The sequence below is a fragment of the Lepeophtheirus salmonis genome, chromosome 7 (genome assembly GCF_016086655.4).
Source record: "Lepeophtheirus salmonis chromosome 7, UVic_Lsal_1.4, whole genome shotgun sequence".
NCBI lineage: Eukaryota > Metazoa > Arthropoda > Copepoda > Siphonostomatoida > Caligidae > Lepeophtheirus > Lepeophtheirus salmonis.
The window spans coordinates 24139716-24156504 of NC_052137.2; the positions used below are offsets into that span (position 1 = coordinate 24139716).

The following is a 16789-nucleotide window of genomic DNA, read 5'->3' on the forward strand; positions in this document are numbered from 1 at the left end:
TTGGATCATAATAGTATTGAAAAGAAAATGAAATAGAATCAAGTATATATATAAATATATAGGGAAGAAGAAGTGTTGTAAAAAAACAGCTAAAAAAGAAGGAGGAGTAAAGAAAAGGAAGAAGCTGGATGGAATATTATATACTGACTATTGTATACAACTACAGTATCAAAATGAGGAACTAAGGAGAATGCTGAGCAGCGTAGAAAGAGAAAAAGGCTGATAATATGAAATCATAAGAAAAGAAGGAGATGCATGATAAAGTTGAAGACGGAACGAAAAAAAAGAAAAGAGAGAGTAAAGTTCGAACCGGGATTGAGGCTCGTTAGCACCACTACATTATTTCATTCTATCAAAGGAGAGGGGGTAGACACCAAGAAAGAAGATTCTTCTTGATGGAAGCGCCAGGAGTGGAGAATCCAGGAAAGAAAGCGCAGCTACTCTCCTGATTCACTTGCCTCTTTCTTACGCACACAATTTGAGGAGTCCGTTTTTTCCTAGGGGTAAACATTATAGACATTTCGTTCTTCTCATTTTAGTGGGAAATAATAGAATTACCCAATGACGAGTCAGAATCACTAAAGTTACTTCCCGTTGAATCTTCCAAGTTCCATTCCTCTCTCTACTCACTCATTACGCATGGATCAACTCTATTAGAGTATTGAGGAACAACTACAAGAGCCAGATAATCATTGACTCCTCATCCAAACTGAAAACTCCACTCTGTAAAGCGAAGATCCATAAATCCAGTTCTCATTTCCTTAACCTGTGTGTTAGTGTACCTCTTCAGTCCAGGAAAGGATTTCTTTGCTCAACACTCAAGAAACTACATTTTTTTTTTTCAAAAAAAGAATTATCTTTTGCTTAATACTTCATTTATATATATATACATATATTAATAAGTTCAAAAACAGTTAAAATGATTCCTTCATAGTCAATTGAAAAAGTAATTAGTGATTACATACTTGTAAGGAATCTTCCGTATACACGAGAGATAAAGAATAAACTCCATTATTAAACATGTTTCAGAAGCATTCATTTTTATTATTATAATGTTTCCTAGATTGTTTTTTGATTCTTTCAATGCGTTATGCAGAGCTGATTGAAAAAATAAAATATTTAATTGTTGCTCTTTTGTCAACTCTTGATTCCCCCCTTAAGTAAATTACAAAATAGACAGTTGTAAATTTGTTAGTGTTACGCATTTATTTCTAGTAAAGAATGTGGAGCCGTATCTGACTGAACTTGAGCTTTACATACTTAAATAGTTTTATCACATATTCACTAAATGAATTGTAAATACACTGTACTCTATATTTTTTAACATAAATTATATTGATGTTTCAGAAAATGGACAAGAAAGAAGAACCTCGCATCGTGGTGCATATTATCTAAGAAGTTTTTTGATAAAAAAAGATTAAAAGACACTACTGCTTTCCTTCGTGAAGTACTGTTTATTTTTCAGTCATTAATTATTACTTTTGCCTTTAATTCCGTGATTATACGTATTGAGAAGACTTCCTTTACTTTCTCAGCTGATTTCCTACTCCCCACCCTTCTTTTGGCAGCTTTTCCCCGTATTTAACCGTCAATGAATCGTGTTTTCCTGCTACTTTGATATTTTCCCCAAGAAGTTAAAAAAAGAAGGGCCTTAGAGAAAGCAATCGGCTTAAAAAGCTTTCTTTCTACAATAATAATCTGCGCTTGTCTACTCTGAAAAAAGGAAAGAAATAAGGAAAGAAACTTATCAAAACTCAGCTGCATGATAAGTTTACGACAGCTGAAAACTTTAAATTTTATCGAACTGTTTCAAGCCGGATTTCTTATTATCAACAAAGAAAGAACATGAAAATTAATAAGTTGACGAACCAGTAATATTCATTTTTTTAAATTTACAAGCAGAGATATAACCTGTGCCTTATAAGTGATTTTTACATATTTATACGCCTTTTTCAACGATGCAAAACTTTTTGTTTTTTCTCTCATCCTGCAGAGTCTCAATTTTCGGTGGAAGTGTTTAATTAATATAATCAGTGTTATTACAAAACCTTTTGATATATGTCTATGTAAATGAGTGGATATTTGTTTGCGTAGATACCTACATATATATTCATGATACAGTGATGCATTAAATCCTCTCTTCCAAGTATAATTAACTAAGAAAAATGAGTGCTACAACGTCAGGCAGCACTAAGTCTGGCTCCTCTAGTACAACCAATGGAGTGAGTGAAGAGACTACATCTCCCAGCAGTACAAGCTCTGTTGGAGTAATTTCTCCAACATCGGGAGGAGCTCATTCTACTGCTAAGGACAGACTTAGAGAATTAGAAGCAATATTCTTGGAGGGACCTTCTTCACAAGTGACTAAGTGTTTTTCAACAGAGACGCTACTAGACATTTTGCTTATTTTGTTTCATGAGTGTGGAAACTCTTCATTAAGAAAGGAAAAAACTTTTTCGGACTTTATTGAATTAGGTAAGACCAAACAGATTTAGGATTATATATTTTTTTAAAAGGTGGAATGTCATTAATTTTACATTGCACCTACCTTTGTTTTATTACAAAAAAATATCCTTCAAATTATATGTGTATGTACTTAGATGTTAGTATGCGAGTTTGTGCTTTCACTTGCATTAACTGTCAACTTTTGCAAGGCCGTGCTTAAATAATTAAAATTTCATTTACTCTATCCTGACATTAACCTCATTTTGAAGGTTAGCCTTAAAAATACCCTACATTTTTAATAAATGACAGGATTTAAATTATCATTTTATTTTGAACGAATTCATGATGGAGGTACACACTCTTGTTCACATTAAACCCCTTACTAATACTATTTAAATTTACTTATGGATATGATTTTATTTTAAAGATTGTTTTCCAAAGTTTCAATAACGAAAGGTTATAATATGTAGGGAGTTATTCACTTAAATTGTCTGAAAAGGCTCCAAGGGAGTATTGAACTCTTACTTTTCAGTTCATATTTGTCTAGAGCTTTCCCAATATGAAGAAAGTCCCACTTTATATATAAACCCCTCTTAATTGAATTACTCAAAATCATCGTCAAAGTGTTCAATTTCGAGGCTGCCTTATAACATGTGTTCATAAAACTACTCTGGTTCTCATTTAATATCTGATACAAGTGACTTAAATTAGTAGTTACCTCATAGGAATCCTATTTATGGTGTTTTCAGTGATTTTTTTCTTTTAAGGTATAATAGTAATGATAAATGAATGTCATAGATGGCAAAATCATTTTAAATACCTTCATTTAGCCATCATTGTTGATGCAAAACTATTCAAAATTCATGCATCCTTCATTTATCATACATTCTTATGAAAGTTACTCGCATTCAAGTTGCATTTATATAGCAATTCTTATTTATAAATTCATTGATAACATTTCACTATTTGTTCAATGTTTTGATATTCCGACTTAGTAGCTTTATTATTATGTTATTCCTATTTGATTAGAATAATAGATAAAGTCACTGGGATATTGAAGGACAATTTGATAATTTTATGTAAAATATGGAATATATATATAAAGCAAAATTCACTACTAAATTAAATTGCTACCATTTATACAGAGAGTTCTAAATAACGAATATATATATAAAGTAAAATTCACAACTAAATTATAGATAAATATATATATTTATACAGAGAGTTCTAGAGAGCGAATTCTTATTTTTTTATTGAGTAATTATGTATATAAAATTATCAATGTATTTTGACCGACTGCAAAATATAAGCAATTAATCATTGTTCCATTATAATCCAAATAATTGTTATTTTTGTAAATTTTTAGTAGAATGAACGTGTGTAAGGTCAAATCATGTCTAATCAAATGTAATATGACACTCTCAAATTTGGATAAATTTTGCCACGGATGCTCAATTCATGAGTAGATTAAGTGTAGTTCATTTTATCTCAAGGAATTTAGCCGTTCCGGATATATAACATTCTGATAGTCCTTATTCATTCGGTCCAATCCAGTCTTAGGACTGGTCCTATCAGTCCTTGGGACCGTCGGACTCTCAGTACTAGAACTGATTTAAAAAAAAGAAGTAAAGTTGAGTGAAGTCATCAAGGACATAACTTTATAAGTTTTAGGACTAATATGCAGGACTGAATTGAACGGGACTGCAGTCTTCAGTCCGAAGTAAGTACCAACATAGTACTACTCTTTACTCTGTGCCAGCCCCTTTTTGGCCCAAAATCACTTTTAAAGTTTTATTTCTATACGATACTGTTTCTTGTATATTTTTTTATCCAAAAAGGTTTACCTCTAGAAATTTGGCGACGGACTATTTTAAAGGTTGAGGATTCCAAAAATGATAAAAATCATAAGTAGAATATTTAAACGTCTTTACACCTCAATATTATAATTATAAATAAATGACGTAAAATCTAAGGATAATCATAAGTAAACTAGGTTCTTTTTTATTCGAAAATAAATTATTATTCATTAAAGTTTCATAATGAGACGATAAAAAAATACTATTTCAAATTCTAGAAAACGACGACAAAATACTACCAATATTTAAAGTAGAAACTTGAATGTAAGAAATGTATTTGCAAAGATGCCTTTTTTAAATAATATCATCAGGTATTCTGCACCTTAGGCCACAACCCTTAAGACAGGTATTAAAAATGGTTTATGAATTTTTTAAAACATACATAGTATATGTAATGTGTATACATACACACGCAAACTCCTACTCTTTTTACATTTTGCCCTTCATTCAATGTTTTTGTTTGATTGTATGCTTTGAATATATTTCCAAACGAATTGACTTTAATCACTCCTTATTAAAATTACAAGCTCAGAAATATTAAGATTCTTCTTTTTTTAAGGACAAAAAAAAAGTGATGTAAACATGGTGGGTTGCACTAAGCCCAAACAAATCTTTATTTTGCAAGCTTCAAAGAACCAAACCAATAATAATAATACACAATATCTATTATTTGAATACAGTTCCTGCTGCAAAACAACACATTCGATGAATCAAATTCTTCCTGAAGTCACTTATTCTATCTTATAATGAGGTTGAGTTGGAAGAATTAAAGACGATGATTGAATGCTCTAACCAAAGCATTGGTTAGCGCCGCTCAAAATTCTTGAGCCGGAGCGCGATTATTGTTTTTAATTACGAGCGTAAGTGTGCTCGCCATTTGAGAAAAACAATGAAATAGCTCATTTAGAAAATTTGTATTACTATTTCTGTTTCTCCCTTTTATGAGATTACATCGAAAAAAATTTAAGTTAAAGATTGCTAGAGAAGGTGATTGAAGTTATGTCTCAAGATAAACTAGAATATTTTTTTTGTATGCTGTATCTGTGGCTTTCTGCTGTCTTTGGTTGAGTAGCTGGTCACTCTAAGAAGACTCGGACATCGCTTCCCTCAGAGACACCGCCAGCTCCTTCATGTGTGGAGATTACGTTGGAAGATAAATCTTTCTTTTTTGTAAACGAATTTTCTCAACTCAAATACGATTTTCTTATATTGTATTAAATTAGCATAATATCTCAAAATCTCGAGCAAGCGTGAGTTCAAAAACTTGAGAACCCTGTGTTCAAGCTCAAACAATCTGGCTTAACTGGATGATAGAGCACGAAACTTTGTAAAATAAGTCCAACAAGACAGTTGTTCCCAAACTTTGGTACCTATGCAACACACACAAAAAAAAAAAAAAAAAAATGACAGAACAATTTAATTAAACTCATCATTTGGATTATTATAAGCTATTGCAGATAATGTGTGGTGTTCACAAATCGTACGGCACAGTTGAACTTGTCTATGCATAGACTGTTTGGGAACTACTACCCATTCGTACTTAATATTATCTTATTTGTATGTGGTTATGGGAATTCTATCAATTCAATAATTGTTGTTAAAAGTAATTTGAATATTTGGTAGAATTACCATTAGATCCAACTAAACACAAATGTTACCTTCTGATTTATACACTGCTGTCCTCCGCTACAGTTGAGAGATTATTTTCTGAAGGAAGTCAATTATTTAAGTATAGATGTCAATTTAAATTATGAAACTATGGGAAAAAAATTACTTCTGTCAATGAATTAAATATTTAATAGATGAAACATTGGATTATTTTAAATATAGTTTAAGATAAGTTTTATTTCTTCTTTACCTTCTTTCTTTTCATTTCTTGGAATAAATAATATATCTAAATTTCAAGTATTTTATTACAATCATAGAGAGTTGTCAAATTCAAATACTCCTGTAGGAGCAAATAAATGAGCGCCGCTCATTTTTAATTGAGCATTAGCGGGAGCGCGCTCATTGCTTTAAAAAACAAGCAGTAGTAGGACCGGTCCTACGGATTGTCGGACTAGAACTAATGTTGAGTGACGTATAATCTTTTATATATTTTAGGACTGACGTGGACGGCACTGTGGTCCTCAGTCCTAAATAAGGACTGGTAGCCCTCAATCCTTTTGGGAATCTTCAAGTAGCCCAAGCTTTAAAAAGAATGGGGATCCCTGCTCTAGACTAAAGTACTCCCTCCCCGTCTCATCACGTCATATTAAATAAAAATATCTTGCTATTATTAGTTGTCTTCCATTCTTGAGCAGAGAACATATAAGTATTGAGTAACTACGTGTGGGTGTGGTCATGAAATCGGGAGTGTATTTCTATTATTAAAGCAAAGTTTGTCTGTTGGATATTGTCTAATAACTCCAAATACTACTGGCTACTACCGCTAGTTTAAAATTAATTTTAAAAACAAGCCTATATTTTTATGTCCCAAGCTTTTCATTTATTTGATCAGACGAGCCAAGCCTAAGCTTATGAAGATATTTATCAAGCCCTTAAACCAACCCTAGCAAAGGCTTGTTTAATACAATACAATATTATACATGATTTCTTTAATTTTATTAGACTATTAACTTTTTTAGATGAGTGTAAGTAGCTAATCAACATTATTTTGCTACTCACCTTGTTGTTTTAACAGAAAAGCTACCCTCTTTTTTGTTTCCTTTCTCATAGCTTCCTCACTTATCTGCATTCAATTCTTTTAAGTTATTTTGTAGATATTTATATATATATATACCCCTGTTACCAAGTCTTATTATATAACATTTTACCTCTCTGAAAACAAAGTTTTCCTTTCTCCCAATGAGGGTGGAAATAAATATATGTACCAATAAATTCTACATTCGATTACTCTTTAACTTATACATGTGTACACTACAAGCAAAAGATCCTACTTAATAGGAAGTTTATGATGGCATTCTATTAACAAATATGTAAACTATGAATTATAATTATTCTACAAGTTATATTTATATATGAATCAATACATTGTGTCACAATGATTCACAGTTGAAAAACATTTAATTTGCATTTACATTAGGTTTTTTTCTATTTTTTAAAAATTGATAAATGTAAGTAACTATTGATCTCAGAAAACCAATATTTTCGAACCTGTTACGGTAGTAATATTTGTATCACTAACACACAAATATACAATGCATTTTGTTGTCAGCTATGGAGTTGTCTGCTTCTTTTTACCTAATCAGTATATTGAACGTTGATTGGTGGAATTATGATTAGCTCTTCTTTAGCTGTAAAGACTTTTAACAAATAATTAATAAAAATTCTTTAGTTGGGGAATAATTGGCTTACTACCAACTGATTTTGAGCCGTTTTCCCGTGTTTTTTTTCTGCATGAAAGGTTGCATGATTCAATAAAGGTCGTTACGTGGGGTATTTCGATATTTTTGAACTAAAATGTCGGTAAGGACCTGCATCGACTATTGTTGTGTCGTCCTTAATTAGTCCTGTCGGTATTTTTTATAAAAATATCAATGGTTTACTAACCCAAATAACATATATATATTAAGAACATTGCATATATCTTGTAATTTTTCATTATAATGCAGTATACAATAGTCATATTACATTTTTACTGAGTTACATAATTGATTCCATTACGTAACAGAATAATTGAAAAAAAGAAAACAAACGTCAATGACGTCACGAGGCATCGATTATACTTTCTTTAAGGACAGACAAGTGTGACTAGACTCGACAATGGTATTGAGAGTGGTCTCCGCAAGTCTTTTGATGGGAGTGAGAATGACCCTGTCACAAATTTTTGTGGACATGCTTGGCTAGCTCTGAAATTTGAGGGCTACTTCATATATTTTTATGACTTCAAAGCTCTGCAGCTTCCGGATCTAATCCTAGTTTTGTAAAGTATCGCTTTAAATGTGTGACTACTAGTGCTGAATGTGGCCCAGTTACCATCCATAGATAAATGCACCTGAGAGGTCATTATAAACATTGTAGCAGCCTCGCTGTATGTGAGGCGCCTATAAGCTACCTATAGTATTTTATATCTTGCAAGTTTATGTTATAGGCACCTAATCTAACCAAATGTATTCATTATTATTTATTTATTCTAAAATACCATTCTCGCACTCACCTTCTACTTGTGTTTTACAAAATGCCAATTGTCAATTACTACTGAGTGCTGATGATTAGTGTTGCGTCGATCCTTATTTATTCGTTCCAGTCTTAGGACCGGTCCTATCAAAATATCGATGGTTTATTAAGCCAAATAAGATATATGAAATATGTGTTAAGGTCATTGCACATATCTTGCAAAACATATTATATTTTTCATTATAATACGAACATATTATATTGTTACTTAGTAATATAATTTATTCTATTTAATAACAGAATAATTAAAAAGAGGAAAAACACCCTCATTGACGTCCCGAGGGATCGATTTTACCTTATAGGATTATCATTTTCATACAATAATTTTAATCAACTGATTGTATATTTAACTGCATTAAGGCATTTATAAATGATGATGTACCCAAATCGTTCGTAAAATATTTTATGTGCTAGAAAATTACATAATATTTTGAATTACCCATAACACTCATTTAAAATTATTACATCAAATTTTTTTTTTGATTTAGTCGGCTCTAAGGCGTCTAGACGACTACATTTTTTAATGCTGATTTTCAGCATTAGTCAGATAGGTATACTGAATAGCATCTTGTGGAAAATAGGAGTGCTTAGACTCTGTCTGAGATTTTTTCTTGATAAATATTTCAGTCCAGACCGAAATTCAAATCCTACAGTTTATAACAACGATATCAGGCGCTTTTGATCGATCTACTTAAAATTAACATACGATGGTCATTTTTTAAAGATTAATTCGAAAAACAAAAACTGGGCAGGAGGTACAATCGTTAAGGATATATGTCACTCAATAACGCCCTCTATCCTAAACCGTGCAGAGGCCCTGTAAACTAGAGCCCGATATAAATTCTTCCACTCTAGGACGATGGAGTCGATCTTGGCTGTGGGAGGACCTCTGTTGACCTTTCACTCGAGGTAGTTCCGGGCAATATAATCTATCGGATTGATGTAAGGGTTGAAAGGAGGTCGGTATCAGTGGTCCTGGAGCCATTCCTAATATCCAGATCGTTGTTGACTAAAATTATCCCAATAGCGACCTTGTGTGCTGCCTCTGAAAATGTAATAGGCTTGAAATCTTCTGTTATTGACTCCATTGCGGTGTTTTGGGTACTGAATGAAACGTTTATATATATATTTTACTACAAAAAAAAACATAAGTCAATTTTTTCATCATATATGACGGAAATCTGAGTTATGGAATTTTTTTATTACACCCTGTAGGAAAAATTATATTTCAACCCTGAAGCGAAAATTTGTTTTCTAAATAAAGGTTAAAATACTTTTTTGGGGGCTTTTCTTAATCAAAGTCCCTCATTATTTTTCCCTCCAATTTCTTATATAAATAAAATATGACGTGGAACCAGATCAAGACTAATTTTTTCTAAGGCGAATTTAACTACAGGATCGGTACAGACCGAATTAGTTAAAATTATAACAGCCTCAGACAGAAACTCCAACACTAGTTCATACATACACTGAATGAAAAGTGAAAATTCATATTACACTAATACTTGACCTTTAAGTATTATTCTAGGCTTTCTTTAAACATTTCAAGTAAAGGGTTTAAGGTAATCATCAGAATATTATGCTTATGTTACTTACTTTCCCATTAAGTAACACTATTATTCCAGACACTATTAAGTGCCTCTTTCTTGTTTGATGATATACATACATACATTGTGATAATAGACTTTTGTTTTTTAATATTGTACATATGAAAATTGATAAAAAACTTAAAATAACTGTCGATTGATACGTTATCATTATAGAGCATTTCTACTGACGTCATAAATTGCATTGAAGGAGACGCTGTTAATATTTTTATTACATACAGCGTACAAATTTCCAATAAATCTTTATTAAAATCCATCAAATAGCTTTAAGAATATAAAAAGACTTAATATCTGCATTGAATACTACTTGATGCCAATGATAAACACTGATATTTGAATTCAATCAATGTATAAAATGTGCTGAAAATTTCTAAAAATGATTAGATTTGTAATTATTATTATTATTTTTTTGATCGATTAAGTACGATAAAAGTAAGATAATTAGCGAAACATGTCCTATTCTTTCCATTATGATTGTTGATTTGTATCTACAATATGGAATTAGATTGTATAACGATGTATTCACATATTATTAATAAATATGATGGTCAGATATATAATTAAACTAACTATTAAAGGGATAAATGTTTGATAGTTGAAGTATTTTTATTTGTTAATCCCATTTTGACATCCAATAATTTACTATTTTTCTTAATATGAATGAAAAAGGTGTTTTCATTATTATAAAACATCAGAATTTTAGCGTTACATGAAAATGTTTTATATGCCAATACTTTAGGAATCAAGGTACCTTGGAGTCCTTTATGTAAGACTAGCTTAAAATGTATTATTTCATCTTCATGTATAAAAAAGTATCCAAAAGTTTACAATTTTCCTTAATATTAATTAAAAAAGGGGGCTTATTGTTATAAAACTTGGTTGTCTAGACCCCTAAAATGGCCAACATCAACAATGCTGGTGGCATCTATTGAAAACGTTCTATAGAGCGTTGTCACTGACGTCATAAATTACATCATATTTGAAGGTGACACCTTTAATTTTACTAGATAAAATAAAAACACATGTTTTATGAATAAAATAAGACTTATCAATTGTATTAATTACTTTCTTACTTTTTATTTATTAATTCCTACTTGATGCCAATAATAAGCAGTGATATTTGACTATAATTGAAATTAATATGTACTAATAATCCCTATAATATGGCTAGATTTGGTAAAAGAAAAAAATGTTGATCGATTAGGATCGAGAAAGTTATATTATCCGTAAAAAATATCTTATTTTTCCATTTTCATAGTTAATTTTTATCAACACTATGGAAATAAGATTGCATAACGATAAAATAACAAAAAGTTTAATATGTTTTAGGGTCTGATAAATAATAAAACTGGGCATAGAAGGATATATTATTGATAAATAGTACGGTTGAATTCCTTTTATTTATTGGTCCGATTTTGACATCCAATAGTTTATAATTTTCTTTAATATTAATGGAAAAAGAGCTTTTTATTCTTCTAAAACTTGGTTGTTTAGGGCCACAAAATTGCCGACATAATTAGCGATGATAAACATCAAATATAAACGCTCTATTCTATTTTGGAGTGCATAGATATTATTATTCCTGTTTGGATAAAAATAAATATCTTGGATGAGTTTCAAGTTGCACAATCTAAGTAACTACATATCTTCTACTTTTCATCATAACTACATAAATGAATGTTAATTTATTTGATGGCAATTTGCAGAAATAAAAGAGAAGAGGTATTTGTTTGTTCTATTAAAAAAATTTGTCTGCGCTCATACTTACTGCTTTTAATGAAACAGAGTTCGTTTAAAATCACTAATAATAAAATAATTGTATAAATAATACAATTTTATTATCTGTCATACTATTGTATACTTTTTATGACATGTTATTGAAAAATCAATATCATATTTTTCAATGTACATTGTACATATGTACTTGAACCTATTCAAAATAAGATTGTTTTTCTCTTTAATCATATCCAAACTGAAAACGTATTTTCATCACCTCATTACATTATCTACAGGGTACAACAAATGTGGGGTGTGTAAATTTTTAACTATGTGAAACCCGTTATTATTTACCCATTTGAATACACTAAGTATTGACGTCCATGGCAGGATCTGGGGTGAATTTGGAAACATTAATTATTAATTGAAACCTAAAGAACATGTTTTAATCAATGTATCCGCCCTCAGAATTGATGGTGAGCTCCATCATGGCGGAAGCTGCTGCAGAACTCTAGATTTACTCAGCGCTCATAGAGGCACAGGCCTTGTTGACGGAGTTTTCTGGGCACGGGTGCTGTTGTGGTGTCTCCTGCAGGTATTGGACTCCATGTGCGCCTAGATGGAATATCTAGGGGATTGAGGTCTGGTATCTGTGGCAGCCAGAACTGCATGTTGGTCTGGAGCAACTCTTGGGTTTTCTTTGCGAGGTTGGTATGTGCTCTATCTTGTTGTAACACCCAGGAAGAATTGCCAACGACGGATTTGATCCATGGGACAACTTTGGTGTCCAGAATTTTGACGTACTCATACGACCTTCAGCCTGTATCCTAAAGGGAACCACACGGGAGTTATGGCCTAAGTTCCATACGGACTTTTCTCTGCTGTTCTCTCAACAGAGCCCGCAGAATACGCCACAGAGACTTTCTTCCTGCATTTTTAAGCCCTGGGTACCACTGATGGGAACTCGTTTATCTTCCTGGCCATGCCACCAATTGAGGAGTTTGGCTTTTTCTTGAAGGCCGACTTTAGGTTGTTGATGGAGAGATAGTAAATTGTCTTCTTCGAGGTCCCAGTCTGCTCCCATATTGCCTTCTTCTATACACTTAAAGTCATTGCCAGATTATATTAATTCTCTTTATTTGAACGTATGAAGTACTATCATTAGTGTTTCGTTGGTCCTTATATATGAACGAGGGACTGCGGTCCAGTCCATTCCGGTCACACTTGTCGATCCCTCGTGACGTCATTGAGTGGGTTTTTCCTTCTTTATTTTTTTTCGTTTAATAATTATATTAGAATACATAATATAACAAATTATAAATATACTATGTTCGTTTTATATTGCATTTGATTGAAAACATGAATATTTTATTTAAGATACATGAGCGGTCTGGAAAATATTTAATTAAGTTCGTGTAGCTTTTAATTTTTAATAAACTTTTTTTGGATACTGAGAGGTGTGGTACAGAAGCTTTATCATTCAATATTACCTCCACTAACCTCAACAACGACCTTTATTCTGGCCCTAAACCTAGCGCAGGCCTTCTTGAAATTCTATTCAGGGTAATATGCCCACTCCTTGTCGATTGCAGTTTTGAGAGAGTCCATATTGTAAGCAAATTCAGGGCCGATTCTAAGACTGGACTAGACAGAATAAAACCAACACAACACTAACTATTATAATTTATATTCCTTAAAGAGTATCTGTCATAAATTTCAAGAGTTTATAATGGTATCTTCCGTAGTTAATATCGATTTTTTCCCCAAATAAAAATAGAAAATACTTTATTCTGAACTTAAGGTTGAATTATTCACAAATCTTGATCCGTCTAGTGTGATCTATGATGTAGAACCCTTTTCTCAACAAAATGACGTTCATCTAAAAAAAAAAAAAATAATCTCATATTTACAGTGCGACAGGGAAATTTTCCGCGATGAAGAAGCAAAATCAAAACCTTAATAACGTTTTATTATAAAAGTGCTAGGGGCCTTAATTTGCTCATGCAAATAATTTGTAATCCTTAACTAATTTATTTAAAAGTTAATTTGACATTACAAGAATGACTTCTTCAGGGGATGCTGCTATAAATCTGTTGTTTCTCCGCTTCAAAACATGGTCGACTGTGAAGATTTTATTGTTTGAGAAGATTTTCACAGTCGATGGATGACTCATCAGTTAATTTAGGATTTTTTTTGCATCCCTCAAACCTTAAGACCTTCATCCTGTCGGTGAGGAGATGTCTTGGAGTTCTGGCAAAGCTGTTAAGGCTGAGGTCATCATGAACTGCCCTCCTGATGGTGATCTCGTCCTCGTTGAACTCGTCAGCCAATTGATACTGTTGGGTTTTCCTTGATCTTGGCCTTCTGGGACTTGAGAAATGTTTCATCTTGCTTCAAAACATTTCCTCCACTTCCTGCCTTCTTTGTCGAACTCTGTACATCCATATTAGCTAAATTAAAAAGTATCATTCAAGAAATTACTTAAATTATATATTTTTGTACTTAAACACGAAAATTATTAGGCAAGAACAGTGATTTCCATTTTGTTATGATCCAGGATGTTTCAGAAGAAAAGGCGGTTGGCTGTGGCGAGAAAAACCATAAATGATTCGGGGAGGTAGTCTAAGGTCGAGTCGTTGGAGAGCGTGAGGAAAACTGTAATGCTCAGTACAGTTGGAGCAATCTGAAATTGTAATAGAACAATGGTCTTCGTATATTTATAAACATTCTTTCTTGGCCAAAGAGTAGTAAAGAGGTAGATTACGTAGTTACTCAAATGAATTGAATCCTCGAAGTTGCATATTAGGACTGTGAATTCATCCTTCCAATGGATAACAAGTTACTTATTAGCTCTTGGAACGTATTTTAGGTGTTTTTTTCTAGTATGATTCAATGGCATTTGAATATGTAACTACGTTTTTCTTTAAACTATACTCTTTAGTTGTATTTATCAAAGAATATGAATATTAAAGCTCCAAACATGCATTCAATTCAATTTAGAATAAGAATCTGGCTCCAACTTCATTAACTTGTAAAACAAATATTAATGTGAATTCCTTTATCAATGTGTAATTCCATCAATTCATTTATTTAGTGAATAAATTTAGATACATATTTAATGACAATAGAAACTACTATAAAAAAAAATTATTTGTCACTCATTTAACTATCTAATTTGGTTAACTGGGGTACGTATGGTTGGGGGCAACTGTATGGGAAGGTTTGAGGACCTCAAAAATTTCAGGTGCCTTATATTTCTTAATATAAGTTTATGCTTGTTCGTCAATCCATGAGTCATGTCCAATATGTATAATCCATCATGTCTAATGATATTATATTTGAGAAACGGATTATTAAGTGATTAGTACTACTAAAATTCGAACATATGTCGTGTTTCTTTATATTTATTTTTATTTTAATATATATTATATTGGAGATAGGTATTGTATCAGTTTAAAATAATTTTGACACTTTTTTCTTCTCCCATTTAATTCCTATAATTTAGTGTTAAATCGGTCTTCAAAAACTATACAGTCCTATTAGTCTTGTGCTGATTAATTTTGTCAGTCTTAGGTCCGGTCTTTAATCGTAACAATTAACTACAACAGCTTAAATGATGTAATTACTAGCTACGTCATTTCAGCTATTTAAATTATATTCTTCACCTCTATTAAAGAGCTGAGATACAGGTTGTATAAAGTAGGAAGTGTGTAGCTAGAAAGTATAATACTTGAATATTATACATTTTAGCTATCATTAAAGAGGGGATGTGAGTAAAGAAAAAACGAAGTATAGCGATTAGAAAAGGAAAAACGATTGTTCCATGGGCTTTATGTCTTTTTTGTTCATTATTTAATCATTTATGTGTGGGTTAACATCTTCCTCTAATTCTCGCCTGTCTTTGGTTTAAATTGATATAAAAATACGTAATAAAATAAATATATATGAATTTCAATTTGATAATGACCCCTTCCCCCCTATATAATATTTTCCCTGCACATATGCTGTTTTAAATGTAGAAGGGTTTCCTCTTTAAAGCACGTCGTTACCTTTATTGTATCATACTACCTTTCATCCAAAAAGAAATAGAAAAAAAAGGCCCGAAATGAACTGGTCGTTAGTCAAATAAGTAAATCATACTAACTTCTATTTATCTCCTGACTATCATAGTCATATTATTTATCCAGAATTTTTAAAATGAATTGCATACCTACATTTTGAGAGACTAAACAACCAAGTATTACAGCAATTGAACCCATTTTTTCATTCATATAAAGGAATATGCTGTACTATAGGATGTCAAAATTGGATCAACAAATAAAATAACTTAAAACCTTATCGTCTATCAAAGTTTTGATCCCTCTTATTCCTAGTTTTATTATATATTGGACATTAAAAATGAGTTATTACATCGTTCTACAATCTTATTTCCTTGTTTTATATAAAAATTAACATTTAAAATGAAAGAAAAATATACTTGTGTTTAATTATCATACAAAAAAAAAAAAAAAAAGTACAAATCTTTCCATTTTAGGGATTTTTAGTCGATATTACTTTTTATGATTGGCATCATATAGTTTTTACACATGGTATCCTCTGTTAAAGTTGTGCTATTTCGCCACTGCATATGACTAAATATTTAAATTATAAACTATATCTGATAAGTGTCACGTTTTCTTGATACTCTGAAATCAAAGTTGAATCTGCTACAAACAAATAAATATGTACAACTCTGACTGTATATATTTTATTGGATATTTTTGTCAACCATTGCTGACCTACATTTTCATATTACTTGGAAGAAAAAGTAATTATATCATTGAATTTTATTTTATTGGATTAATAATATGGAGAGATATCATGAGGCCTGATAAAATACAGATATTGTGACATCCTTCTAAAATAGCAATTCAACTTCTAAGGAATAATGTTCAGAAACATTTGTAGCAACATGATCCTTAGTTGCAGACACAAATTTTTTAATGA

General features: G+C 31.4%; 1 protein-coding gene across 1 annotated transcript in view; it reads left to right on the forward strand.

Annotated features, from left to right (window-relative positions):
* Positions 1-99: 99 nt before the first annotated feature.
* Positions 100-16789, forward strand: part of LOC121121738 (serine/threonine-protein kinase Genghis Khan-like) — a 40908-nt gene continuing 24218 nt past the window's right edge. Inside the window, 2 exon segments of the mRNA XM_040716708.2 lie at positions 100-503; positions 1348-2475. Coding sequence (XP_040572642.1) covers positions 2166-2475 — 310 coding nt within the window. The 5' untranslated portion in view covers positions 100-503; positions 1348-2165.